Source organism: Haemaphysalis longicornis, unplaced genomic scaffold (genome assembly GCF_048455015.1).
Source record: "Haemaphysalis longicornis isolate Haplotype H1 unplaced genomic scaffold, Haemaphysalis longicornis Haplotype H1 scaffold_10, whole genome shotgun sequence".
Lineage (NCBI taxonomy): Eukaryota > Metazoa > Arthropoda > Arachnida > Ixodida > Ixodidae > Haemaphysalis > Haemaphysalis longicornis.
Genome location: NW_027526204.1, coordinates 126,816,239 through 126,843,875, shown reverse-complemented (window position 1 = coordinate 126,843,875; position 27,637 = coordinate 126,816,239). Strand labels below are relative to the sequence as shown.

The 27,637-nt window shown below is 46.3% G+C and overlaps 1 protein-coding gene across 1 annotated transcript in view; it reads right to left on the bottom strand.

The window, feature by feature from the left end:
* LOC144157956 (basement membrane-specific heparan sulfate proteoglycan core protein-like) overlaps nucleotides 1–25,537 on the bottom strand; it is a 32,789-nt gene extending 7,252 nt beyond the window's left edge. The window contains exons 1-5 of the mRNA XM_077688662.1: nucleotides 25,104–25,537; nucleotides 13,917–14,027; nucleotides 9,844–10,050; nucleotides 7,105–7,572; nucleotides 3,678–3,971 (exon numbers count right to left, since the gene is read on the bottom strand). Of these exons, the coding sequence (XP_077544788.1) occupies nucleotides 3,678–3,971; nucleotides 7,105–7,572; nucleotides 9,844–10,050; nucleotides 13,917–14,027; nucleotides 25,104–25,473 (1,450 nt within the window). The 5' untranslated portion in view covers nucleotides 25,474–25,537. The remainder of the gene's footprint in view (nucleotides 1–3,677; nucleotides 3,972–7,104; nucleotides 7,573–9,843; nucleotides 10,051–13,916; nucleotides 14,028–25,103) is intronic.
* Between the last annotated feature and the right edge of the window lie 2,100 nt (nucleotides 25,538–27,637).

Genomic DNA, 27,637 nt, shown 5'->3' with positions numbered 1-27,637 from the left:
GACGTTTGTTACACTGATACGCGCTTCTGCTTGTTGCCAATGGGCGCCGAGCGTATGACGGTTAGATCGATTGAACAAGCATCATTTTTTGCTGCAAAGCGATCAAACTACCCGCTATACGCGATCCCGGGCACACACACGCAAACAAAAAAAAACTTGTGACGAACTATCGCTAACATATGTTCGACACGGCATCGTTCACCCACCGTGGACCACGCTACCTCGAGGCGAATTTCAGCTCCACACAAAAAGCCGCCAATTTAAGCCAGATCGCTCAAACTGGTCCTATGCAATAACTTTCCATTTTAAAGTATATTTCGGCAAAGAACGGACAACGCGCTACAACTAAAAATTCGCCGAGCCGCCGCTTGCACCCAAAGGCAGAGAATGGGCCAGCTACCAGAGGGAGCTGCGCACGCAAGATGGCGCGGCCCTCGTTGGAGCGGTCTATAACAACGTCAAATAGCAAAGACATCGCCTTTGTGCTTCTTATTGTGCATAACTGCAACCTGGCTCACAAACGAAATCCTGTCCGCCCCAGGATATCAAACTCATACGCAATCAAGAAGTGGTTGTGTGACTAGCATCAGCGCACGCTGTAGTTTTCAGGTATTACCTTAGTCCTCCTGCGGAGCCCTTCAAGTCACGCTTGGCTGTTCGAAAAGCTAGTATCAGGCATCCCTGGCCTACTCCAGGGCTACTCCCGTGACCTATGAAATTGTTTCGTTCACGCCTTCGCCGTAATCCTCGCATCGAACGTCCCGACATGCGCACGTCTCCCGCCTGAAGTCTAACCACTTGGGTGACCCAGCTTGCCCCTGAGCTCGTTCAGTCATCTGTACCGGTCGATGCTTTTGCACCGAGGGTCATGTTACCGGTTCTTCATTCGGGCAACCCTTCAACGACACCGCGGGTAATAGTTGGTTAATGCGCTACGTCCAACCCCTCTTCCCCGAGTACGCGCCACTCCGCTGCCAGAAACCAAGCCATAACCACTGAAAGGAGGAGGAGGAGGACGCTCAAAGGTTGCCCCTCTCTCAAGCTTACTAGCCATGTCGATTCACATGCTTTAGACATGAACATACTCACCCTTATGGCAAATTTTTCCTTTAATAGCTGCATAGCACGAGTTCTATAGCGTAGGTCTACTTCCGCACCAGGGCCGGCCTACACATTGCCTTCTACGACTCCTCAAGACCCTTTTGCAGGCCTCGGAGATAGAATTTGCCGCTTTATAAGGCGACCACTGGCTGCAACGTCCCATACTACACATCCGCTACCCCCTCCGTGGCCAAGTTACATCCTAGCCAAAAAAGAAGGTGCAGCAGCAACGCTATTCCTTTCTGAGACAGGTACAAGCCCATCACACCCTCAGGTTTTATTGTTAAACATTGGAAGCAGAACGTTAATTAAACGCGTAATTATTACCCCCTGTACCTACCCCCCTAAAAGATATCAATTCACCATTATTTTTTAAAATAATGGATAGAATGAAGCTAACGGAACATTTAGTACTAGCATAACAACACGGGTATAAGAAAAAAAATAGTTTTGCTGGAGCTCACACCCATGGCGTTCCGGTCACAACCCGCGATTCTACCTGTACGCTACCAAAGAGTTGTTGGAAAGAATAGGAGTATTCCACGGGATCAAGCAGATGGCGTTTGGTGCGTACAAGACGCGCCGAGCTTTCACACATCTGGTAACGAAATGTCGCTCGGTCGTACTTTGAAGCGCGCTGTTCTTGGATCCCGGAAGCCGCATTTGCAGCTTCCCGGATTCAGCAAGCTTCCACCGCTTTGTTGGATATATCCGCAATTGGCTTGCCTTGTACAGTTTGTAAGTATATCCACCCTGCCCACGTCACACTAACGCTTACACGTTTACACAAGTAAAGTCACGCATACATCGTCAAGATCATCATCATCAGCCTATTTACGTCCACTGCAGGACGAATGCCTCTCCCACCGACCTCCAACCAATCCTGTCCTGCGCGGCTCGAGCCCACTATTTGTCCCAGAAGTTTCTTATTTCATCCCTCCATCAGGCAATGGCTTCCCCCTTCTTCCATAGAGTTTCATACAAATACCTAGAGGGGAAACTGGCGCTAGTGTCAACGCGAACATGGCAGCGGCGCTTACGCTTCAATGGGAATGATGGGTAGTTTTGGAACCGGATTGCGTAGGATCAAAACAGGCCTCTGGCTGCGCAAATTACGTTTTTTGATAAAAAAACTCTCATTGCCTCGTTCTCCGTTTACAAATTACATGGCGAACGAGAAAGTTAGTGACGAAAAATTGTTTTTGTGCGAAATAAAACGGCGCGTTTAAATAAAAAGCCGACGCGGAGTCGAGGAGGTTTGTGGAGCAGGTTTGCCATTTTCTGCTAACTACAGCACGACGCGGACTTCTTTAAAAACTACTTGCAAAAGTTTCGGCGCTGGTGGTTTGTGATAGTAAGAAAAGTTTTGTGCTCATAAGAAAAAGAAACCGATTACCTTTGGAGAAGTTATATAGTGACATTCATCAAGCTGCGTTCCTATCAGCCACCGGTGCTGCTGCTCTACGCCGTAGGAGCCAGCGTTCGCACGAAAAGTGTGGCTGTTCCAAGCGATTCGCAACCGTTGTCAGCTTTGACAATACATTGCTCTGCCGAATGAGCAGCGCCGCAACTTCTAATTCGCAGACAACTTCACCGCACAAAGCGCCGTCATTTGTGTTTTCGTGCTCGCTGAGCGACAATGAATTGATAACCCACCCAATTCGCAATTCCATTCAGGGCGGCGTCAGTGCACGCGAGGCATGCAGTTCAAGGAGAAACGTATTTTTGATCGCTCCTCCCAACACCCCGCGTAGGCAAATACGTTCATGTAAATCCAAAACGAAAACGAAACTGCCTGCAATCCATAGCAAGTTCCAAGAGCCATCGAGCGCCAATCTGAATCCAGAACTACCAATCACGCCCATTGAGGCGTACGATCGCAGCGCCAGTTTCCCCTCTAGTTATATTGTAAGAAACTCTATGCCTTCTCCTAAACCCGTCTCTCGGTATCCACTCTGTTACCCTAATTGTCCACCGGTTGTCGTTTCGTCTCACTACATGACCAGGCCAAGTACATTTTTTTTTCAGTTTATTTGAACTATGATATCATCTACCCGCGTTTGTTCCCTTATCCAGGAATCCCGTTACTAAGTGTTACTCCGATAATTAAAAAGCATTATTCTTCGCAAAGTGTTCACGGACCCCGTAGCACCAAGCTCACTCAGAGATGTTTTTCAGATTTTGGTGGTTTACGGCCGGATGAGGGTACACCTGGGTTATTAAGCGCGCTGGGGTGAAGGCTCCAGAATAATTGTGGTGAGCACGAGGGGATATTAAACGTGCGCTAAAATCTCGACACGCGGGTGTTTTCGTTGCACTCAGAAGAGGAAGAGCACAGCTGTGAACAAGGAGGGAGAAATCTCCACAATAGGGAACAAAATATCTAGTTTGATTAGAGCACTCGTATACGTAATGTCTCGTAAATTTCCCAACGATTATTCGCTCACACTGTGAAAGCTTTTGTAACTGACTTGTGCGCCCCTCCACCTTGGTCGTGCTGAAAGGCAGTGACATTTCATCAAAAGTCAAGCTACGTTGTCAACCAAAAAGTGACTGAGTGCCAAGCCGGTACTCACACTTAACACTGAGGTCGAACGGGGTGCTCTCGGTGTTCTTGCCGTCTGCGCCGGTGACTCGACACGTGTAGCGCCCCGCATGAACGGGCGCGACACCACGGATCACCAGGTAGCGCAACGTAACCAGAATGCCTTCGGCCGGCGCCGCCGTGACATGACGCCCGTCGTGATGCCAGGTCACGTCCGTCACCCTGGAGGCGGTCATCACGGAACACTCCATGTAGACGTCGGCACCTTCGACGATGTGGCTGGGGTTGAGACCCTCGCCCAGTTTTAGGTCCACTTCTGGCTCGCCTAGGAGAAAGAAAAGTTTGCCGGACAAAAGATTTCAAAGTTTCCTGAAACGAGATACTAAAACACGTTTGCTATGCGGGAAACTGCAAAAAACGCTTAAAATTCGTCAGACAACATTAAAAGGACTAAAATATTGCAGGAGGTCTTAACATTGGTTGCGTAATGAAAGGGCATGTATAGCATAAGACATGCGGAAGCATTTTTGTCTGCCGCTGACTCTGTTGGTAAATACACTTCTGCTGGAGTCTTCTTTCACACGGAGAGTGCAATGACAAGATCGACACACAGTGTCATAGGCCGATTCCACGTGAGATCGTAATTGCTTGACCACGCGCATTTTAAAGCAAAGTTTTAATGTTCTCACTAATGGCGTCTGTAACACGAAAACGGCGAAGTGAAAGAAAAAAATGTTTTTCGTGGCCCGACTCGAACGTGCATCCCTCACGGTATGAAGCCCGTATCTATTCGATTGCTCTATTTCGACATTGCCGAAGTGCCTTGAAGAACTAGACAACTAGTGAATTTGTGTCCCATAGGGCTTTGTGCGACACATTTCAATGGCTAGACCCTTGTACACAAAAAAAACTAAGGTAAGACGCAATGAAGGAGAAAGGAGAAAATTTTAAAGAGGTTTAGAGCACATACAAAGAAGCTGAACGAAAAAAGGAAAAAAAAAAAAACACGGACAACAAAGCCTATACAGCGAATTCGCTCTGAACGTGGATTTTGTGCCAAACAACGTGAAAGACTTAAATAGATGCTTCAAGGTATTCAAATGGCGATTATTTCAGACCGAAAAGGGAGAGCCAAATAAAAAAAACTTTGATGACGACACGGCATGTCCGTACCCGGCGTGCGCTTGGCGAAAAAAAAAACGCTTGAAATTTGCGTACAGTTAGAAGAGTGTACTAAACTGGAACGGGGGCGGGGGGACCTGAACTTGTACTGCAGAAGCAACGTGAAAGCAGCCCTCGCAGAAAACGCAAATAAAAATGTTCATGGGAATTTCAACGTCTTTAATTGCGTTTTTAAAAGTAAAAATTTACTTATGTCAAACAATTCTTTCTTCAAATTCTTGGCAATAAAAGTTGTTTCCATAAAAGGCATTAAGAATAGAGAGTTAGACAAAGTAAATAAGATTTCCCTTTCAGTTACATAGAGGCCAGCTTGCCGACCAGTGTTAAGTCTAATAGCTATGCTGTTGGGAACAGCCATTCAGCAACAGCTGCAAAAATAAAACGCTAGTCTCTTCTTTAATACGATGGTTCTATTTCGTAAATTATTTCAGCCTGGCACGTCTTCCCCCCCTACTACGCGCTCGCATTAAAGTCGCCCCGCTACCCCGGAACATGCACCCAGGCATCCACGATGGTCGTCGCACCGCGCGAACCAACTACATCCGCACCCACTACCAGCATCTGCCGGACACGCTTTACGTCGATGCATCCCCATACCCCAACAGATCGACTTACGCCGTCGCGACTGTAGATAGTCAAAAACGTACCGTCGCCACTGCCTCCACGCGAGCCTCAACACAAACTGAAGCGGAAGAGATAGCCATTGCGCTGTCCCTTACCTCCACTCGTCGCGACTACGTTACAGTAATCACGGACTCGCAGGAAGCCTGCCGACATCTTCAAAAAGGTCTACTCCCTCGCACCGCTCTACGCATCATTGAACACTCCACTTACCTCCCCGAGGAGTGCCACATTTTATGGACCCCTGGCCATTGTGGGTTGGCCGGCAATGAAGCGGCGCACGACGCGGCCCGAGAGGTGGTACACCGGGCCATTGCCACCGACCCCCCTCCTACCACCCTGGATGCCCACCCCCTACTCACCTACAATGACATTCTCACACACTACAAGCTCTCTCGTCGCACCTTCCCTCCACCTCACCTGTCTCTAACAAAAGCTGATGAAATCACTCTCCGTCAACTTCAAACCCGGACCTTCCCTCACAATACACTTTGGCATTTGATTTTCCCCACCTCTCACTCACCACAGTGCAAGTTTTGCCCCGAAAGGGGTACACTGTATCACATCGTACGGGAATGCTCCCACACACCCGACCTCCCTCCCAATCCCCACCCCGCCCCTTCACAGTGGGCGGCGCAGCTGTCCAGCTCTGAAGCCGGCTCCCAGCTTAACCTGGTGAGACGGGCCCGGACTGCCAGCCAGAGCCAGGGACTCCTGGACTAAGGAGTCTCCCCACTGGTCTGCCTCCACGCACGGAGTCGGATTGGGCCTCAATAAAAGTTTATTCCTCCTCCTCAGTTGCAATTTGACCAAAAACCTGCCTGTAGGACTTTTATGACCAATTTTTCGTTCCGACTGAACAGCCGCGCACCTAACAGTAAGCCAGTAAGCAATCCAGTGAGTACACAAAGATTTTAGAGTAAATGTAATGGCCTATAGAAATTAGTAATTACCTGCAATTTCACACGAAATGTCACATAATGGTGGCGCCTAAATTCAAAATTATGTTCTGGAATAAATTCAATACAATAAAGGCACATTTTCAGCAACTTATTCTATCTTTATGGCAATTTTTTTAAATAAAAGGGACATCTCCACCGTGAACACCCCGATCACTGCAAGTATGGCCGGAGCTACTAATGTACTTTGATTTACTTTGCGTCAAGCATGTCTTGTACCATTAGCTGATATCTGTTGTTACGACGATGAGAACTAAATAATTGCTGTTCCTCACTCACCTGCATTCAACAAACGAGTTAACTATTAGTTATGTCCAATTTAATAGCACTGATTATTCAGAAGGTATGACGGAAAGTTCCCGGTCCGTAGTTTGCATATGTTTTGAATGTTGGCGTTTGTGGGAACACTAACATAAAATGGTCCCATGAAAAGTCAAATTCAGGCTTCAACACCTTTATCCCGTTTTAAATGTTGGCAATTGTGCTTGAATTCATTTCGGTACACCTATGCCCTCCAGCTTCTGTCCTCTAAGTATTTCTACGACCACTGTACGCAGCCGGAGGAAATATGTTTTTACCCCGAGGGTAAGAAGTAGCTATTAATAAATATTTCCCTTCACTGTAATTAGCCAGAAAATACTCAGCGATAGGGGTATTACGAAGCCTGCGCTACTACTAAAATCCATCAGTACGTACTCCAGTCGTCGAGAGGCAGGTAGCGACTAAGCGCAGCGCGATCGGCCGGCATGTTGTTGTTGGTGGCCCGGCACTCGAGTAGCTTCCCCCTTTGCTCTGAAGCCGGTAGGAGAAGCAAGCTTGCCGTGACGTTTTCCTCGAAGCGAGTGTGACTGAAGCGCCCGTCCAATGGCCGTCCGTCCAGGAACCACGTGACGTTTGCGCGTGGTCGGCTGCCCGTGGCCTCGCACTGAAAGCTGTGAGGTGCGTAGAAGCGCGTCATAAAATCATCTTTCATATCTGCTGCGTTAAAGATGGCCTGATTGTCAACGCTCTCGGCTTCTGCCTGCGCTGCTGACCCAACCAACAGGAAAGTCGAAGGATGGGTCAACGATGGAGAAAGAGTAGCTGCTGCGCCAAGAATAATCCGACTAGATGTGTCGGGCTTGTCAGAAGGCCAGCTCCAAACAGAAACTTCCGTGGGAGCCACTGTAAAGGAAAAAAAGTATAAACGTTGAAGCGTTCGCTACAAACGCGGGCAAACCAATTTATCTAGCACTAGTTCCTACTTTCACTAACTGGCAGAAAGATGTTTCTTGGTTTGAGCACAAGTCATATACTGTGAATGCGAGAGATTACTGCTCCGAAGTTTAGAGAAATGAGACAGAGCAATAACAAGAGGAGCACTGAACTATGCGGAACCAGCCGTAAATATTTGCTATTATACACAATGCACGTAAAAGTTCGGGTCAGCTTTGGTCAATATCTCTTCCCGTACGTGACTTATCGTAATGGGTCCGAACCACACAATACGTGTTCCGTGTTCTGTGATGTTTTCCGTCTTTCACAAACAGATTAGAAATAAATGTCAGGCGCAGTGAGCGTCCACTGATTACATGCTTGAGAGGTAAGGGCCGGTAGGCTCTCTCCATGAAGACAAGCTTTTGCGGTTTTTAGAGCCAAGAAATTTTAAACAGCAAGTTTCGAATAAAAGAATGTCAGCAGTTACTGTTGGTCAATATTTGCTTCGTCGAAATGAATATATACATTACATGGCGTTGTAGGTAATGTTCTGAACCGAATAAAACTGAATAAAACCAAAACGAGTAAACAAAAAGGATTAGCCTATGCGACATAAACTCCGTTTCGCATGAATAAAATTTATCGCAGAGCCTTGGTTGGGTTCGGGAAAATTGAAACAACAAAAAGTTCGAATTTTTTAAGATAAGATAACCTGATTGACGCTAAGCCAAATGGTGAGTAATCCCGCGGAACGTGTTTTGCTGTTTTTCACTTAACAAGAAGGACGTTTGAGCAACTGATAAGCCTAAAAATTTCATGACCGGTCAAATATCGCCCCTGCGCACGTAGAAATGACTCTGCTTCAGACAGCACACCACCAAGCTTGCCAGGAATATGAAAATTTCCGCAGCATCGTTGTATATTTCGTAAGCAACGACACGTCGTCTTGCTCCCGATTACCCCAATTGTCTGAATCTCGTTTAGCTGCAATATAACCCAACAAAACACAGCACAGCACAACAAAACACAATACAATGCAATATAATACAATAGAGAACAATACAATACAATGCAATTTTAATACAGTAAGAACAATACAAGCACGAATCCCATTTCCCCGAGCAGAGAAGCAAACCAGGCTCTACGCGTGCTTAAAGAGACTCTACAAGAGTTCCGGTAAACGCTTTCACTATTTCTTTCGCGTCTGCAAACACGACGAAAGCTATAGTTATCGCCAACCCGCAGCGGCACGGCGAGATTTGCCTGTTGCAGCTGATTCGCCTTCCATTCATCATCATCATCACCACCAGCCTATCTACGCCCACTGCAGGGCAAAGGCCTCTCCCATTATTCTCTAATTACCCCGGTCCTGTGCTAACAGCGACCAGTTTATTCCCGCAAACTTCTTGACCTCATCTGCCCATCTAACTTTCTGCCGCCCCCTGCAACGCTTGCTTTCTCTAAAGATCCACTCTGTTACGCTTAATGACCAGCGGTTATCTTGCCTTCTCACTACATGCCCTGCCCACGTCCATTTCTTCCTCTTAATTTCTACAGACATGTCCTTAACACGCGTTTTTTCCCTGACCCACTCCGCTCTCTTCTTATTCCTTAATGTTACAACTATCATCTTCCGTTCCATTGCGCGCTGAGTCGTCCTCAATGAAGTGGAACCCTCTTAGTTAGCCTCCAAGTTTTTGCGCCGTAGGCGAGTACCGGTAAGATGCAGCTGTCATACACTTTCTTCTTAAGGGACAATGGTAGGCTGCTATTCACTATCTGAGAATGCCTGCCGAATACACTCCACCGCCTTCCATTACTGCTTTGTTTTTATGGCTTTCTCTTTCAAGTCGCCATCGCACGCGTTCATTGCTCCAACTGAAGGAAAGCCGGCCGATAGCCGCTACACAGCTGCAAGAACGTAACTTGAGGGCTCGTAGAATACCAAGACCGGGTAAGGGGTAAAATTATTTTGAGCGACTTTTTAAGTTATCTGATGGGCATAGATCAGTAATTTTTGGCTGAGGTATTCCCCCTATTATAAGTACCGGATGTGTTGGTTGACTACTTTCTGCAAGCGTATAAGATTTCAAATAAATTTGAGAAAAGGGTTGCAGGGTCCCTTTAACCCTGCTAACATTCCTTTCGCCTTCTTATTCTCCTGCTTTTCCTCCTGGTTCTGTGTGATAAATGTTTGTGTTTCGCTGACACTTTGGTGCTGCTCTCCAACATGCTTACGAAACATGTCGAGTAGGACGGAGCTCTCGGCTGGCAGCGAGACGTCGCTCGTAGCGAGACAGCTCACGTTCGAGAAGAGATGTTCGCGACGCAGCGGCCCCAGCTCGAGGGTGTTCTCCCACTCGCCGCCAGGGGCCCTCGCTGTACCGCGTGATGAGTTCACCGGCCGGCCGTCGATCCTCCAAGCAAGCGTCACCTCGTGTTCGACTGCAAAATTGCGCATCCCACACGCTACACCACGTGCGGCATCAAGTACTTTTTGATTAAAGGGACCGTGCAACACTTTTTTCAACTCTTTTTTAAATCCTAAATGCTCGCATAATGTAGTCACCCAACACACCCAGTATTTAGGTTAAGGGGTCGCAAAGTACCTCCGCCAAAAATTACTGCTCTACGCCCGTCAGATAACTTGTAAACTCGCTCAAAAGATAGTGCTCTCTTTTCCGGTCGTGACGTTCTTCGTCTGCTCCAATTACGTCACTGAGGCCATGTAGCGGCTGTTGGCCGGTTTTCCTTCAGTTGCAGCAATGAACGCTTTTCGATAGCAACTTTTAAAAAAGGCACAAGAACAAGGCCGAAATGGAAGGCGTATCTGGTGCGACGAGCAAATCACGCAGTGCCGCTCCGTGCTGGCGATAACTCTAGCTTTCGCAGTGGTTCCAGACGCGAAGGAGAGAGCGACAGCGCTTATCGAAAGTGTTGCAGGGTCCCTTTAAGGTAACTGTTTCGAACTTTTTTTCTGAATGTTGTGCCCCGCCTGTTTAGAAGGGAAGAACCATCATCGCCATCCTCATCATCTGGACTATCTACACTGTGCAGCAAGAACAAATTTATCAGATGGAGCCACTTAAAAAATTAAAGCAGTTCCACTTAACGTGAAAGTGGTCGGAAGTGCAGAGCAGGGATTCGTCAGTGTTTCCCTTGTGTTATTCTTGTGAGTATCTTGTCTTTATGTTGCTTTTGATAATTTTCGTACGGTTAGTTGGCTTGGCTTGGATTTGATTTGATTGGATCGGCTACACTGGCCGAGGTTGACCAGTTTCGCGTAGCTCCTGGAGAGCCGTGCTGCGCAAGCGCGAGGATTGGATTGAATTGCATTGGATTGGATTGGCCTGGCTTGGCTTTGATTGGTTTTGGATTGGATTGGATTGAATTGGATTTGGATTGGATGATAAGCACCAGTAAGAATGATAATCAGCTAATCCTAGACAAAGCTAAGAATAACCAGCTGAACCTTAGCTCACGCTGTGTATATCCTGGCATAGCCGCTTGGCTTTCGAAGCCTATGTGTTACGCCGCGGCGAATAACCGTGACAGCCTACACCGTAACGTCGTGGGGATATGCTTGGTTCCAGCGAGCGAGCTAGGACGACAAGGCGAGCGCCTAAAGTGCTCTGTCTGCACTTAAAAGTGTGACGCCCAGTCATAAAAAGCAAAATCGAAAGCGTCCCTGACGTCACTGTACCCCGTGACCTCGCGATGTGGCAGCGGGCGGTGGGATTTATTGGCCTCGGAATATAGGCAGGCCGGCTAAAAGCTACCTCCAACCAGATAATCCATGGCATGAAGCTACAATAAAAAATATATTGCGTGTCACGTGCTGGGCCGTCTCCGGCGGCTCATGAAATGGACATCTTAAAGGTAGCGCTCATAAATACGGACACTAGGGAAAGAAACGACAAACCACAGCACTGACTCACAACTGATTTTTATTAGAATAGACACACAGCTAAATACTTCAACCTAAACCAATGTGACCACAAATCATACATACGTCACATTCCACCGTATCATTTCCAAAACATGACAGGCATGAAACAAACTGTGCGGATGAAGGCGCGTGTTATATTTACGTTCCAGAGTGATTTAAAAATTCAAACTCACTCTCATGTAAATGAATCGACGGCACACTAATGCACCACACCCCATTTTTCTTATATTACATGCCTCAATAATCTCGCGTGTAAACTTGTCCTTGTGCACAGATAATATCACCGTTTCCTGGAACGCAGGCACGCATTAGCACATAGATACGTGTTGAGCCACGCGCGAGTAGGTGTCCCCTCCTAAAGTCATTTTATGTTCTAGCAATCTGATATTTATACGTCGACTTGTCTGACCAATATACACATGACCACAAGGAAATGGTATAAGGTAGACAACGCACTTTATGCAAGGAACAAAAGGAGACACATGCTTCACCCCGCAACCCTTTCCGGTCCCATGGGTTAAAATTAAAGTATATAACTGTGTGTCTGTTCTAATAAAAATCAGTTGTGAGTCAGCGCTGTGGTTTGCCATTTCTTTCCCTAGTGTCCGTGTTTAAGTGCGCTTCCTTCAAGATGTCCCATATGCACTACCAACTAGCCCAGTTGTCACTTCTTCATGAAAGGGAAACAGCTGGCTGGTTGTTTCCCTGGCTGGCTGCATGACGTCACGCGATCTCCTAACTTTTTTTTCACTCCATGTCCACAAACTTACTTGAGGGTTGGCTGCAGCCGAGGCCCAACGTTGCCTGTTCAGGAGCCAACCCACTCCACCGAGTCACGGCCCAGCCACCGCAGAGTGACGGCTCAACCACCCATGGTTTCACTGGGGCAAACGCATAAGCTGTTGTTTTGTAAATTGATTGAATCTCACAATATTTACAAGACCTGGATCACATTCATATCGTTAAAGAATATACAAGGAAAAATACGCCGGCTCCTGTATTTTACCTAATAGCACAGTCGCTTTAGCCGCACCCGACGAGCCCATTCAACCAGTATGCCACACGGTTTTTTGTTTTTACGCTCCATGCAAACGCCGCTCCAGACTGCAGCGAGGAGGTCAAGCAGAATATAAATTTCGTAGTTCTAAACATCCCCTGGAGGCTCAGTGATAAGTCGCATATTTTCTGTATAGGAAAGTAGCGCAGTATTTTCAGGCGCTGTATGAGACACAAACGTTCATTGCGGAAATAAATGGTGTTACAATCATGCGTTAAATGTTTTTCACGAGTGTTCTTCTTCACTGCCCAGATGCCACCTTAGAGTGCAATCCTTCACAGCACATAGCCCCAGCGCTTAAAATTAGCCAAGAGCATTTTTCCCAGCGTTGTGGCCTCCACTGCTATCAAGCCGTCTTCAACAACTTCCATTACACAAATAGCTCTCTTCCACTGGCGTGCAACAGAGCTATTTTCTTACCTTCAATGATGGAGCGTCTTCCACGCAAGCAATATAGAATAAGTTACAATACTGCTACCTGTATTACGCAGCTGTAGTCCCGCAGTGGCCGGTAGTTTTCGCATAAACGCATGCAAAACCAACTTAGCAACCGAATCATCAACTACGTATCCGCTGTCCTCTCCTACACAGTTTTCGCGGTGTACAGTAAATGCGAGAAAAATTCAACTCATCCACGCTCGAGTCCCATCTTTCTCCGAGCAGTGTCCTACAATATTGTACTTTATCTGGCAGTGTTTAATGCAGGTGAAGGATTCTCAGTTTTGTACTTTTCGATAATGTCCATTTCCTGTCCGTTTCTGCCATTGCGTAACTGCGCTTGTTAGGGTTCTGACCAATGATATCACTTGGTTGTGCTGCGTCACATCCGGTCGTCTTCTTTCAGCCAATCAAGGTTCGCTGGAAGTGGACACTTCGAAGAGGACATGAAATGTTCAAAGCTGGGTTCCATTAGAAATATAGGTGGTCGCATGATAATGATGATGATAATGCTTATGACTGTACTTAGCATCCGGAAATAGCATTTCCCGCGCGTATTAAACGCTTATGCTACGCTCCTTTCGAATGAGTGGGAATTTGTAGTATCGTAACTCCAATTACCCCGCTTTTGAAACCATCTTAAGAGCTCTGGTGTAAGTATATATTTTTAAGTTTGTAATCGTTTGACTTAGTTGAATGAGCAGCCCTTTTTTTAACTGGATTCTGGGGTAGAGTTGGAGAATGAAGAACACGTACACAAAGCGAGTTCACTTTCTTCTTCCTAACTTCTAAAGCCTTAAGCTTCACCCCGGAAAGCGCTGCAAGGGACACCAGGAGGAAACTGTTCAAGTAAATGATCGATCTTACCCGGAGGCACTGCGCACGTCAGCCACACGCTCTCGCCTTCCGCGTAAGGTCCCGCCGTGGACAGCAGGACGTCACCTCGAGAGTCCCTGAACACGGGAGGCTCCTGGGGTACTGATGACAGGAGACACATGATATACTAGTGTCGTCTCAAGCAATTAGGAATATTTGTCATTTTTTACGAAACTTCGAAGTTTAAACTTCCCCTGTGTACCTTTGACTCAGCCCAGGCAATATTCTATTATTACGTTTACCTTGAACGTTGTCAGCAGAAGGGTAATTATTACGGTCGCACAACAGTGAAGCAACTTTCCCTAACTACTGCATGAAGCGTTCTCGAAAAAGCGATGAATATTTAGAGTGAAAAAAAAAATTAGGGAAGCTTGCACGCACGCGCAAAACATGAACGGCGAAGCTATTGTGGGTGAGAATTGCAGGACGCATAGTTGAGTTTCACCATCACTCTTTATTCGTATAGTTCCGGTGCTATATCATCGTCATATGAATCGAAGAGGTCATGCACGTCTTCGCGGTGAGTTGGGGATGCAAAGTCATCCTCAGCATTGTGGACTTCCACCAGCTCAACTGGCGAAGCTTGCAGTAAGTCGTGCGAGGCTTCAGCCATAACGAAGCTGCATGATTTATTTATACGTTAGCACCGAAGGACACATCAGCACGCATTTATACAAGTTGAAATTGTTTATCTACTTGTTCCGTCATTGCTTTGCACTTAGTCATCGTCATATGCATCGATATCGTCCTGTTCCACGAGGGACATGAGCCAGGCTTCGTGTGCTTGACGACGCCATTGCTGTTTTTTTTTTTGCTAAAGCCACTGCACATGTCGGGAACGCTTGGCGGTTGCTGGGAGGCACGCGCTCACTAGCGCTCCGCCTTTTCTTGTTTTTTTTTAATTTTCTGCAACACTGAACTTACGGCTTGTACAACAGCTCCGCTGTTTAGAAGAAAAAAGTTTCGTTCAATTTCGGCATTTGTAGTCCGCCTTCCTGAGGTACACTACGGCAAGGAGTTCCTTCAAATAATCTATTTTTGTTCTCTTTCCTCCATTGCTCCAGCGCACACGCTCTTTTCTGTCCGGTCTCGCTTCACCTCCCTTCCTGTTTGTTCTTCCTCTTTATTGCTTACTTCTTTAAACTCCTTTTTTGCTCCACTTTCTCGTTTGCTACTAGCCTTCGTACGACTCTCTTCTCCCTTTCCTTTCTTTAATTGTTTGACGCGCAGCACGAGCCTACGCAATGCAAAAGAATGAATTGACAGGTAATCGTTCCTGGTAACAGCGTCGTCTGTTATTTTTAAAATAATTATATTGTAGTTAGGGATTATTATCGTCCAAAAGGCCTAGCTTTCCAGGCAGCACCTTTTCTTTTTCATCCAGGTTGCTGCCGCGGAGGAATTTTGCCGTTCAGTTAATAGTTATTCACATTTTTTATGTTGTACGGGTTCGGAGAATACATATGCAAGTGAAGATATCCCTAAGCAGCTTTAAATTAATTAGCCTAACCGTTAACCCAGCCTGCATTCAAAGTTCAAAAAGAAATTTTGTCTTGTGGGCTGCATTCTTCTGATGCTTCCGTTGCTGGCTGCGAGGCAAAGCTACCGCCTCTAGACTGCGTGTTGCGTCTTAAGAAATTCGCTCAACGAATTTAATCCGGTTACCTCTTACCCTTCAGCAGTTTTTGGCACGCTCACTCTGCTCCTGTAACTTTACACCTTGGATCTAGAACGCTGACGACGTGAGAAAACTCATTACACTTCACAAACAGCCCTCTAAATGTGTTTACTTGAACTGGTTCCATCGCTTTGTTTACTACTTTATTTTCTTTCCTTTCTTTTGCTTCAATGCATGCCCCACCTCCATTCATCCACGAAATAGCACACCATGCTGGTAGTGGAGCTAACATAACATCTGAAACATAAATTCAATATTTCTCTCTCTCTCTCTCTCAGACAGTAAACGGTAGGAAGTAAAGCCTCGGAACTTCTAAAAAGAGAGCGAGCGAGTAATAGAATCTGTGTGTTACAAGTTGGCATTAAAAAAGGTCGTAAATATGATATTTCATCACTGAATTCTCTACTTCATTTTCAATTCATAGACAGTGAATGCTCGAAGGACGAAAGGACGGAGTACTTGGTGCGCAAAATATGAATTATGAGTGTGTTTATTACTAGTCGGAACTGAAGAATGGCATAGTAATGATGTTTCGCCATTCCCTTCCTTCATTTTCATTGCATAGCTAGTGAAAGTTCGTGGGGTAAAACACCCAAAATACTTCTTTCGTGGAGGCACTGTTGTGGTTGCTTATCGAGGCAGATACCGTGGTTCCCGCAACCAAAATACCACTTTTTTATTCTTTTAGGCTTACTAATTGCTAAGAAGGTAAAGCCATTTCTTACCTCGCTCGATTTTAAACGAGGAATGTTTTTCCGGCTTCGCATCAGGATGTGTGAGCAGGAATACTTTTTTAGTGAACCGCCAAGCAAGCACACCCCGGCGGTTCATAACGCACAAGCTAAAAATATTTCTCTCGGTGACTAGAACGCTATCTTTGAGCTGTAGGGAATATTTTGTAGCCATAACAAAATAATGCCAACCAGAATGTTCAGAAAGAAATTGAAGGAAGCTCCTACTAACACGTAAGACTTGAAGGTATCGAAGCTATTCGCTACCTTCCCGACCATCACGCCGAACCCTCAAGCCATCGCAGAACGGCTTTTACCCTGGTCACCTCCCACCTTTGTGAAGACAATAAATAAATAAATAAATAAATAAATAAATAAATAAATAAATAAATAAATAAATAAATAAATAAATAAATAAATAAATAAATAAATAAATAAATAAATAAATAAAGTCCATGATTGCAGCCAATTTGTTGATTCTTTGCTGCCTCAATGGCCTTTACTGCATCCTTGTTGCTATAACGGTAGAAAAGGAGCAAACTGAAGAAGCAAAACGAACAAACGGAACGCGCGCACTGAAAGTAGGAGCACGCAGGTGCAACGTGTACCCTATCACGTGCTCTTTGTCGATCAGATGGCATGATTTCTCTCCACACAGTCACGGCCGAGTGACTAAGCTATTTTACTCTCGGTACTAACTCAAGGTAGTAGCCGAGTGCGTAAGATGACTGACTCTTACTCCATTGCTTCTAACTCTAACTCCGATTTGAACCTGTGTCTGCCAGACCGAGGTTCGAGTTCTGCCGTTGTCAGTGATTTCTTTTATTTATACTGTTGTACTGAGTTTTGTGAAACGCCGGAATCAATGAATTGCTAAACAGCTTTGTGTTCCAAATTTTGTGTCATTCCACTCTGTGAAGACGAATGTCCAGCGAAGCTGTTTGCTGGTTATCGGGTGGCCATCAACACCGGCTCAAACCACGCCGTCGCGACTAAGAAGGGTTCAGCGGAGCTGTATCCACACCCACGCCTTGTTCTTTTCGGCCTCCCCGGTGTGCGGGGTGATGACTGGCATCGCGCGTATGCTTGCCGTTCGCGGCTCGATTGTGATGGGTGATCTCGTTCCTCCGCGTTCGTCCCATTGACGCCTACTCTTGAATAGGGTGGCTTCACTGTGCGACACGGTACGTTGGAAAGCCAGCTTACAGAGACAAGGCTTACGATCATTCATTTAATGTTCGCCTCACTTCGACACACAAACGCATTGCTGGGAAAATGTTTTTCAGGAGACCCGCCGCGGTGGCTCAGTGGCTAAGGCATTGCGCTGCTGAGCACGAGGTCGCGGGTTCGATTCCCGGCCGCGGCGGCCGCTTTTCTGATGGGGTCGGAAAGTAAAAACCCCCGCGTGTACGGGATTTCGGCGCACGGTAAAAATCCCCCGGGTGGTAAAAATTAATCCGGCCCCCTCCACTACGTCGCGCCTCATCGCCTGCGTTGCGTCGGTGCGTTAAACGCTACAATCAATCAATCAATCAATTTTTCAGGATACACTACAGGCCATCGAACATGGAAATATGAAGCGCCGGAGTCCACCACAAGCCGAAGAGAGGGGAAAGAAGGTAAAGTACGCCGAAGTGAGGGATAGGGGAAGGCTTTTCTCGGTGCACGCACGCAAAAAAAGAGGGGGGGGGAGAGTATGCTATGACAGCTCCGCTGTAAAAAGGGTCGATGAAACTAAAAGTGAACCAACGACTAGAAATGAGTTAAACAACATTTCGGGACGCAGTAAACGTAGTGGCCATACCCGTTGAATTCTTTTATTTATTTTTGTTTTTCTTCAGGAGCAGTGCGAACTGTGATAGTCGCAGTGTAGAAGATGCCCAGGCAGGGTAAGCTTACTGGGTCGCTTGGGACCGAAAATGAAACGCGCTATGTGTGCCTACAAATGATCGCGCATTCGCGGCTTCAGACATGTAAATGGCACTCTGCCTTTGTGGAAAATTCGATTTCAAGTAGTGCACTAGGTTCGGATGTGTATGTTTCGATTACCGTCATTTACGCTTTCAGCTTAGTACTCAGCCTGAACCAAATAACCGACGTCAGAGTTCCACCGAATTTCTTCTTGAATATCTGCGCTGAAAAATTCCAGGCACGCACGCACGCACTGAAGTGTAGAGGTAATATGGTTTAGCTAAAAGCATTAAAATGCTTTTAGTGAGGAAACGCTCTCTCACACCTACCCGCACATCCTGCTTCCTTTCATGTAGTCCACACATTCGCTCGCCCGGAAATTTCAAGTGACCTACAATGCGACAGCAGGACCAAAAAGTTTTAAGAAAATGAAATGGAAATTTCCATTAGCGTTCCCAACGAACGTCATCCCGTATCCAAAATTACGGGACGATCTAAAGCAGATTTTCCTTGCAGGCGTGGAAGCAAGCCTCATTTGGTTCCTTCGTCTCATTAAGCGCGTCGGAATGAATCTACGTTTTTCTCTTTAAAATGTGGGCTTCGGACTCAGCTTAAATTCCTCCCTTTAAAGCGTTGTCAAATACACCTCCGCGGTAAATGTTCTACTTTATGAACATGCCGTCAGTACGGACAAATTGATCGCGCATGAAAGATTTCGGAAGTAAAAACAGAAGGTTTATTTTAAACAAAAGTCCAATTGGAAGTACTGCTCTGTTCTGTCCTGTATGTTTGAGTGTTTCTGTTTTTTTTGCACTTTAAGCTCGTTACTTAGGATGTAAATCTGCGCTGATAACATCGAGGCCCGCATGCACGCACACAGGCTTAGAAGTAATATACTTTCGATAAAAGCATTAAAATGTTTTAGCTATTTCCTTTTATCGTGGCCCCGCATCTGCTCGCTATGAAATGTCACGTGACCCCCAGCACGACAGCACGACCAGAAATTTCCATTAGCAGGAATTATAAATGTTTTGGCGTATAAACGCACGGATCTGCTTACTACGTTTTCAACAAACCGCTTCCTTCTATCTGATTTACATGCCGCGTTTCTTAGGTGGAAGTTACAGCATGACACATACATAGAAAACAGCCAACACACAGAACCAAGAACGACGACATGCCAGTGCTTACCGCCGCCTAAAAGCTCCCTAGAAGAACAAAAGGGTTTAAGTACACGAGTAGGACCAGGACAAAAAAAAAATTAAAGCATTGCATGAAGAATTGAGGCCACGAGGGCTATGGGTTTACATTAGACTAAATTAGGTTAGATTAGATTAAAGGCTCGTTTTACAACAGCGCCTTACCGAAGTGTTACTGTTCGCTACCACAAGACGAAAAACAAAACGTTCGTCCGTTGTTGTAAGCCACAAGGATATCCCCTCAGAAGAATACATACCCGCCCTGCTGGCCAAGCGGCTAATGCGTTGAGCTGCGTTGAGATGGTTGAGCTGCTGAGCTTGAGGACGACGGTTCGACCCAGGCGGCGGTAGCGGCTTTTCAGATGGAAGCGGAAAGCGAAAACGCCCGGGTGTTTAGATTTAGCGCACGCTGTAAAGATCCCCAGGTGGTCAAAACGAATCCGGAGCTCTCCAGTGCAGCACGTTAAGCCCAAACACTCTAATCTTTAGAAGAACACATACAGCGCCTTTTTTAGCGCCAACTGTTGAAGGATACTTAGATCCTAACGAGCGCCTTATCTGGACTCTGCTACGCTTCTTATCCACAGGTACTTATCCACATGTACTGACTGACACGTACCCGGGCTACGAGGTGCACCGCAGTGGAGGGTTCCGGATTAATCTGACCGCCTGGGGATTTTTAACGTGCGCCGAACTCTAGGCACACGGGCGTTTGCGCATTTAGCCTCAATCAGAAAGGCAGCGAGCACGTCCGGGATCGAGCCCACGTCTTTGTGCTGAGCAACACTACGCCTGAGCAACACTGCGTACATCCATACGTTTTTTTTTTCTAAAATACAGGCTTGCCTCTTGTTTGGTGTTCAGACAAGGTGTTCGTTTCTTCAATACCATACATACCAGCGCATTGCCTCTATTCTATCATTTTTATACATCGCGCTTATAGCCAGAGCATGTCCCAATCTTCCCGTCCGCGGCGGCGTTTACTTTCAAAGTCACAGCCGCCTGCGTTGCGGCATATTATTCCGCGGATCGTTTGATGTCCCTTATTATTCCCCAATCGCGATGGTTGAAAAAAAGCAGGAGGATTTCACAGGCAAACTTGGCCAAGTAAAGCGTTCAAAGTAATATTCTAAGAAGCTTCGACTGCCTTTTGTTTTCTTGTTCATTTGTTATTTCTTATATTAACAGACGATGCACCTTGTTTTAAAGATATCGTAAACTTGATATTTTTCTCGATTTTTTTCGAGCTCTTCTTCTTGAGATGACGGTGTCTTAACACATCCTTTTCTGAACCCTGTTTCCAGGTGGGAATATTTGAAGGACTAACGCCGGTGATATTGATGTGAACGACCAATGCCGGAGAATTTTGAAACAAAACGTGAATGCTTAGGTATATATAGACACGAAGGAAACATCTGTCGTGCTTGTTGTTATTATTTTCAACGCAGTAGCTAGTTATTTGAGAATGCGACTGGCCGTCATCCAGCCATGTCAACCAAACAGATGAATTTATTTAGATTTTACGACGCAGTGCATAAGTATTTACAGAGAAACTACGGGTTTGCGACGTAGTCAAAAAACAAAAACACTCGTAAGGCAGGGCCTCCAACGCACGCTAAGGTAGTCTAGAGTAATCTGTAGGTCTCCACTACGGCGGGCGACGTGTGTTCCGGTTCGGAACGTAAAACCACAATTCCCCGCAACAATTATGAACGCTGATAAACTGCATCATTCCGATTACTAATCAGAATTTTGTGTTTGATTGGGTATAGCTTATTGTGTTTCAAAGGCCATTTAAACGTAAACGTTTCCTTTCACAGTTTAAGTACGTATTTTGTGTGAAACTATTGCCATGTGAAAAGCCCAGAGCTGTTTATTTGACTGCGCTGCAGTGAAGTCACCGGCAATCGTACAACCGAGATTCCATGTCGTCATTGAGATGTCAAAAGAAAGTGGGTTTGGAGTCGCTACCGTTTCACCTCTTTCCTTTATTATCTCAATTATTTTTCGAAGTTTGCGATAAAATTGATAATATTGTCATTTGGACAAAGCAGTCTTCTTAGTGAGCCAATCTTTATTTTGTTTTTATGAACACTTTAATTGTATCACAAAAAAAAGGGGTCTGTATTTGTGCATATATGCCCGTCCCTATCAAATTATTCGCCTCAGAGCACCTAAATATCTGCGCTAAAATTTCACCTCAGGGAGTATCATAAGGATCGGGGAATATTGTTCCTTTTCCTATTGATTCATTGCGGCAACCTCCGTGAATTATACTTTTTTTTCAGAGTTATACCGCTCCCCTTCGTTGGAAAGATTTCTTTTTTCAAGCATCGCGCTCTTGGAAATAACGAATTCGCGGCGGGAGGTGGTCAGACAAGAGAAAAGACCTCAGGAATGTCCTATACCGGGGCTGGGGCTCTCGAAATAAATTTCTCGAGCTCCTTCTTTATACGCGATGAATACGCGATGAACGCGCGCTGAAATGCAGAAAACAAAACTCGTGGCTTCGTATGGATGGCGGCCGTAGGGAACGCTTTGAATTACAGCGGCCTATACAGGAACGACATGTATTTAAGCACAAACGGTGTGCGAAAAATTCCTGTGCGAATATGCGAGTTCGTCGTTTTTCAAACGCATTGAAATGCGCATACGATTAGTCTGGGTGCCCTTGTATCACGGACATTAAAATTTTGAAAGGGGAAAATGTCGTTTTCACTCTAATATATGCGAAATAAGTCGACTTTGTTGAAAGGGGTTAAGAACTGAAGTCTGAGTGAGAGTCGAATTCAGATAAGAGGGCGAAAACAAATTAGTGAAAATTCCTTTCGAACGTATGCGATTGCAATATGATCTAATCAAAACAGGCGGTATTGACGGAAACCCGCCGCGGTGGCTCTGTGGTTACAGCACGCGCGCTGTGTTGCTGAGGTTAAGGTCACGGGTTCATAGCCGGACGCGGTGGTCACTTTTCAGATGTAGGCTAAAAGCAAAACGCCCGTGTGTCTAAATTCCGGTGCACACGTTAAGGTCCCCAGGTGGTCCAAAATTAGGCCGGAGCCCTACACTGCAGCTCGTCCATAGCCCAGTGCGCGCAAAATTTCCAAATTGAAATTTTACCTATTGCCGGAAGTAAGGTCATATGCGACGTCATATAATATACTCAAAAGCACACAGGGCCTAAAAGGGGAGTATTTTGTAGCTCACTGGCTTTCATAGTGTTGTCGGTAACCACCATAGAAGGGGTGCAGAGCAGTACGGATAGACAAGAAACAACAGAGGTGGGACATCGATACGTGATTTGGGCGCAATATGGGCAATTCTCCAGGCCATCAGAAGGTCCCCTGCCCAATCATTACTTGCAGGAGATCCTCTGTCGCGTTCTTACTCCTTTATAGTGCTACATCCTTATCCAGCGAACGTTTTCGACGAGCTTACGTGCGTCTGCTCTTTCTGTTCATCCCTTCCATTTGAGCCGCGCTAATACAAAGGAAAGAGTCTCTGCGGAGGACGTTACTTCCCGGACACATTTATACGTTGCGCACAGCAAGTCAATATGATCCTCGTAATTAGACTCAGACTTTTTCATCGGCTATAAATTGGGCCTTCCCGGTATCGTCAACGTGCGCCGACGTCTCAACACACGGCTACTTTCCTTCTTTATCTGTAACAAATATGGTCTCCGGGGCGCGGAACTGAACTTACGATCTTACGACATCCTGGTAATTAGTGTTTTTGCTGTTTTATTTCACCCAAAAGCAGCTGTCGAGTTTACTCTTCAAACAAATGATTCGTCTTTACCTTTAGAAGCACTTGTTCCTCGATTAATTTTAGTTGTCTTTTTTTTACGTTACTATTTTCTAGGCAGTTTTTGCAAACAGGTTTTTGGTGTTAATTAACTAATCGGGGTAGACATAGCTGAGGTGCTGCAAGCTTTCTTTGTTTATTTTTTAGGGAGCAGCCCTTTGGCGGCCGTCTCTAGGCTGAGCCGCGTCGCCGCCGTAACTGAGTGAACGATTGCAAAACCTAACAGTGAAAGAAAGCAAACGAGGTTAGCGCTGCGAAATTGTGAGGGGAGGGCGGTTCGCCGAGGCGGCGCGAGTGCTCTCCGAAAGTGTGTGGTGGGAAAGGGGGGGGGGGGTGCAGAATGCTGTGCCCATACGAGAAGCTCACCTGCGTGACGCCGGCGAAAAAGTGAGGGGTGGCGTGCGCGTGACGATGGCATGCGCGTTCCCTGCCTAAGACGCGGGTCGCGGTCTCTTCCTTAGACGCACTTCGCGCCGTATAGGCAAAGGCTCATCATCGCTGTCGTCGAGAGAATCCACGAGTGAGTGCTGCCTCAGCGCACTGCTGCTGCGCCCAAATATCGCATTAAGGAGTGTCGTAATTGCGAGCCAATTTTTATAGACGATAGTCTTTCTTGGGCTACTTAAACCCAGAAATTTTGGTCTGTCTGTATGTCTGTCTGTCTGTCTGTCTGTCTGTCTGTCCATCTATCTGTCTGTGACTCGATTCAGCCACCCGGCCAATGCAAAACAATGCCTGCGCAATAGTCTTACAGCTACATCTACCCGTCTATGTCCGGTGTAATGTTCATACTTGTCAACATTGTTGAAGATGAACAAGACATTACGCAAATATGAGACAACAAATCAATACAGAAGTGATATTTGCAGTATTCCTTTATAAAAAATCAAACATACTTGACTTTTGCGAAATAAATACTTCATCAACTGCAGAAAAAGAATTCACTCCGCCGTCGCCTGCTGTCGTCCGCGCCACTATAGCTTCTGGCGCCATTTTAAGAAATCAACCGGCAACAGTTACGCAATGTTCCACTAGATAGGTTCCACGTTCTGCTTGCAACGCACGTGGAGTAGGGAAACGCGGTTCTCTAAACGTTGAAATAGGGCGCCTCGATTAACGCGCGTCTTCGCCGTACGGCAGCGTTCGCATCGAGACACCCGGTTTGGAGCAGTGGAACGCGGGAAATTTAAAATGATTTAAGCAAACCTTTGGCGTCTTTACCTTGCGAGGAGCGCGACGCAAGCGGAACAACATGAGAGGTGAGCGGAAAAGCGAAGGGAGGCATTTACTTCGCAAAAGCCGATAAAGACTATCGTCTTTTGACGGCATTTGCAACGAAAGGAGCAGATACGCGGCCAATTTTTTATCATTTTCTTTCAGCTCATACTAATTGGTTAACTAATACTGGAAGTCAGGGGTCTTGCCGCTCCGCGAGGAAGTATTATGTGGCCCCCAGAACGACGTCAGAACACCCCCCCCCCCCTTCCCCGCCTGACACATCCTATCTGAAGGCCGACATTGCACTTTTGACCTCAAACGGGGTTCGGCAGGAACGACGAAATATTGCTTCCAGTTGGCATTGTCCCCATCTTCATACTTTGCCAGATAGCGTCGCATTCACTGCTTTCCTTGCACAGGTACAAAACATCCCCCCCTTCCTTCCACCCCGGTTTGTCCACTAGCCCTTCCCGTGTCGGCTTTCTGCAACCCGGCCCGCCGCCTCACAATGTTACCGACTGCTGCTTTAATTAATAAATAGTAAAGGACGCTATTTGCCCACTGATCTATACAAAAAATCAAAGAAAGCGCTATAAATCAGCACACATTGGTATTTCTACCCAGGTACACTCACCAGCGACGAACAGTCGAACGCATGCCTCCGTGACAGTCACCCCGGAAGTGACGTTGCCGCCGTGGTAGGTGACGTCACAGAAGTAACTTCCACTGTCGGCCCGCTCCAGGGCATTAAGCCGCAACGTCGGCGGGTCGCTAAGTAGGGAGAAGAACGCCCGGCCCACCCACGACGGCTGCTTCCAGTGGCTGCCGTCCACCAGACTGGGCGCTGCCACCATGGTGGACGTCGTACCGGGTGCCACCAAAGCGTACACCACCCTACGTCCCTTGCTGGTGTCGTTAAAGCAATCTGGCAATCCACTTTGGCTGTAGGTTCCACTGGAGGGCACGTGGAACCACACGGCAGACGTGGGTTTCTTCGACGCCATGTCGATGGGGCAGGGAAGTGACGTCGGATCGCCTACCCGAACTGTAATCTGCTGCACCGTTGGGGTCGAGCTGTCTGCAATAAAGCGGAATAAACAGTCCTGCAGAATGCTGCCTGAGGTTAGAAAGCAAAACAGCAAAAGTTTTCTGGCTAAATTAACGGATGAACACTGAACGGCGACAACAATTATTTGTCAGTGCAACGTCTCTGGAGACCGCTAAAGATAATTTAAATACTGAAGGTTACTGGACGATACAGGCAATGTACGCCACACGAATGCGATTATCTACGCTATAAGAATAGACGGCCTAGACGCCGAAGAAATAAAAACAGAATCACCGAATTTAAAGTAGCTAGCTCGCAAGCAAGAAGTCACCAGCAGTACCGAAGTGATAGTTCAGGGCATGGCGTGGCCGTCACTAGTGAGTACCAGCCAGTTTGGCGTGGGTGAAGGCCAGAATGATAGCCACGAATGTAACTGGAACAGTGGGTAGTATCCTTTAAAGAGAATCTGAGAAGCCCTGATTGGGATCATATCGAAACTAAGTAACAGGAGCAGTTAAACGCCAGTTATTGCAAGCTTTGTGTGACGTGCAGTAGAACCCCGTTGATAAATTCTCGGTTTATACGGTTTCCCGGTTACTTCGCTCCCAATTGTGAACGCTAAAAATTCCCCATGTTATGTTTGATACTGAATAGTACGTTTGTCCAGGTTGTACTTTTCACCTTCGCGTTTTTTTAAACGTATTAGCAAGGTTATACTGCATATCGCGATATTGTTAAAGTTATATTGCAGACCCATTCGCTCCTAAATGAACTGAGGTGACCACGTACAATAGTTAAACATGCACTGGCTGCGTACTCACAATCCATATCTCGTGTCGGTCCATATCCATATCGATATACATATCCGTGTTCATATCCATATCCATAGCCTCGGTTGTCGGTGTTATCAGAAACAAATCTAAATCTGGCTTCATAGCACCTTGGGAAATTATGCGACCTCTTAAATGATGTGTAAGTAGAAGTAAAAAAGCATACTTTCAAAGCATGTCAGAGTAGACACAGTGGCGACAGAGCTGGCAATAACGGGTCCTATTCTCGCCCCTCCATGAGTTCTTTTTTTGCCCATAAATAAAAATATTTAAACTATTTTTTTTCCGCGTAAATATTGGTCAGATAATTTTAATGATTGTTGCACGCGTTTTCTATCGACAGTACAGGCAGTCATCATCAGTTTTGTCCTGAGAATGCAAGGTCATCGCACATGAACTAAGCCCATCGGAACAAGTGAAATACTCTGCTGAAAGCTGTTGTGATCCAACAATCAATAAATAGGTTTAACATCCTTGGAACTAAAAACACCGTGAAAATTGTTACAGGCAGTCGCTGCCGTTTGGTGTTGTTTCAGATTATTATCTTGCGTAGTGCCACGACGCTCATTATTGGAACCGGTGCAACGACTGCCGTTGCGGTCGCTGTCAATACTGAGCACTTTTATTAAGCCAGCGTCGTGTGTGGATTATTTTGTACTGCCACATGTATTCTGTCCGTTATAAAATTCAACATTTTTGCTATGGCCGCTGGTTTAGGCTCAAGAAATATTCCAGGCCAGAAACAAATTTATGCCTGCGAAAGGAAACGTTGAAATAATACTTCCATGGCATACTGACCGGAAATTCAACAACAGGGATAACCATCAAAAAGGCTGCCTTTGTATATAGAGATATCTCCCAGCAAGTGTCAACAGTAACCGTGCGGTATAGCATATTTTAAATCCATTTTAACCTTCATGCGCACGGGAAAGTCCTGGACGGACACCCTTTCCAATCAGCATCAACCTGACGCCATATACTCCGCCTGGCCCCAAACTGCGACGTGAGGGCTCCCGTGACGTGGCCAACGCGCTGGCTCGGTTGGCGCACGCTTTTCTACACGTCACGGTTTTGGGTCTGATTTCATGCTGCGCGGCCCGTGGAACTGGTGGAGACCACGGCTAGTCTGGGCGCGCGAGCGAGTGCTCTCTCGCGCGCATTTACACCCGCACTTTGTGAGGAGACGGTGACATCACGAGCGCTCTCCTGTCCTGGCGGCCGTCTCGGTGTTCTTTTAGTCGAAACCGAAACTGACGCAAAGCAACGAGGCTGTGAATATATATTTACGCG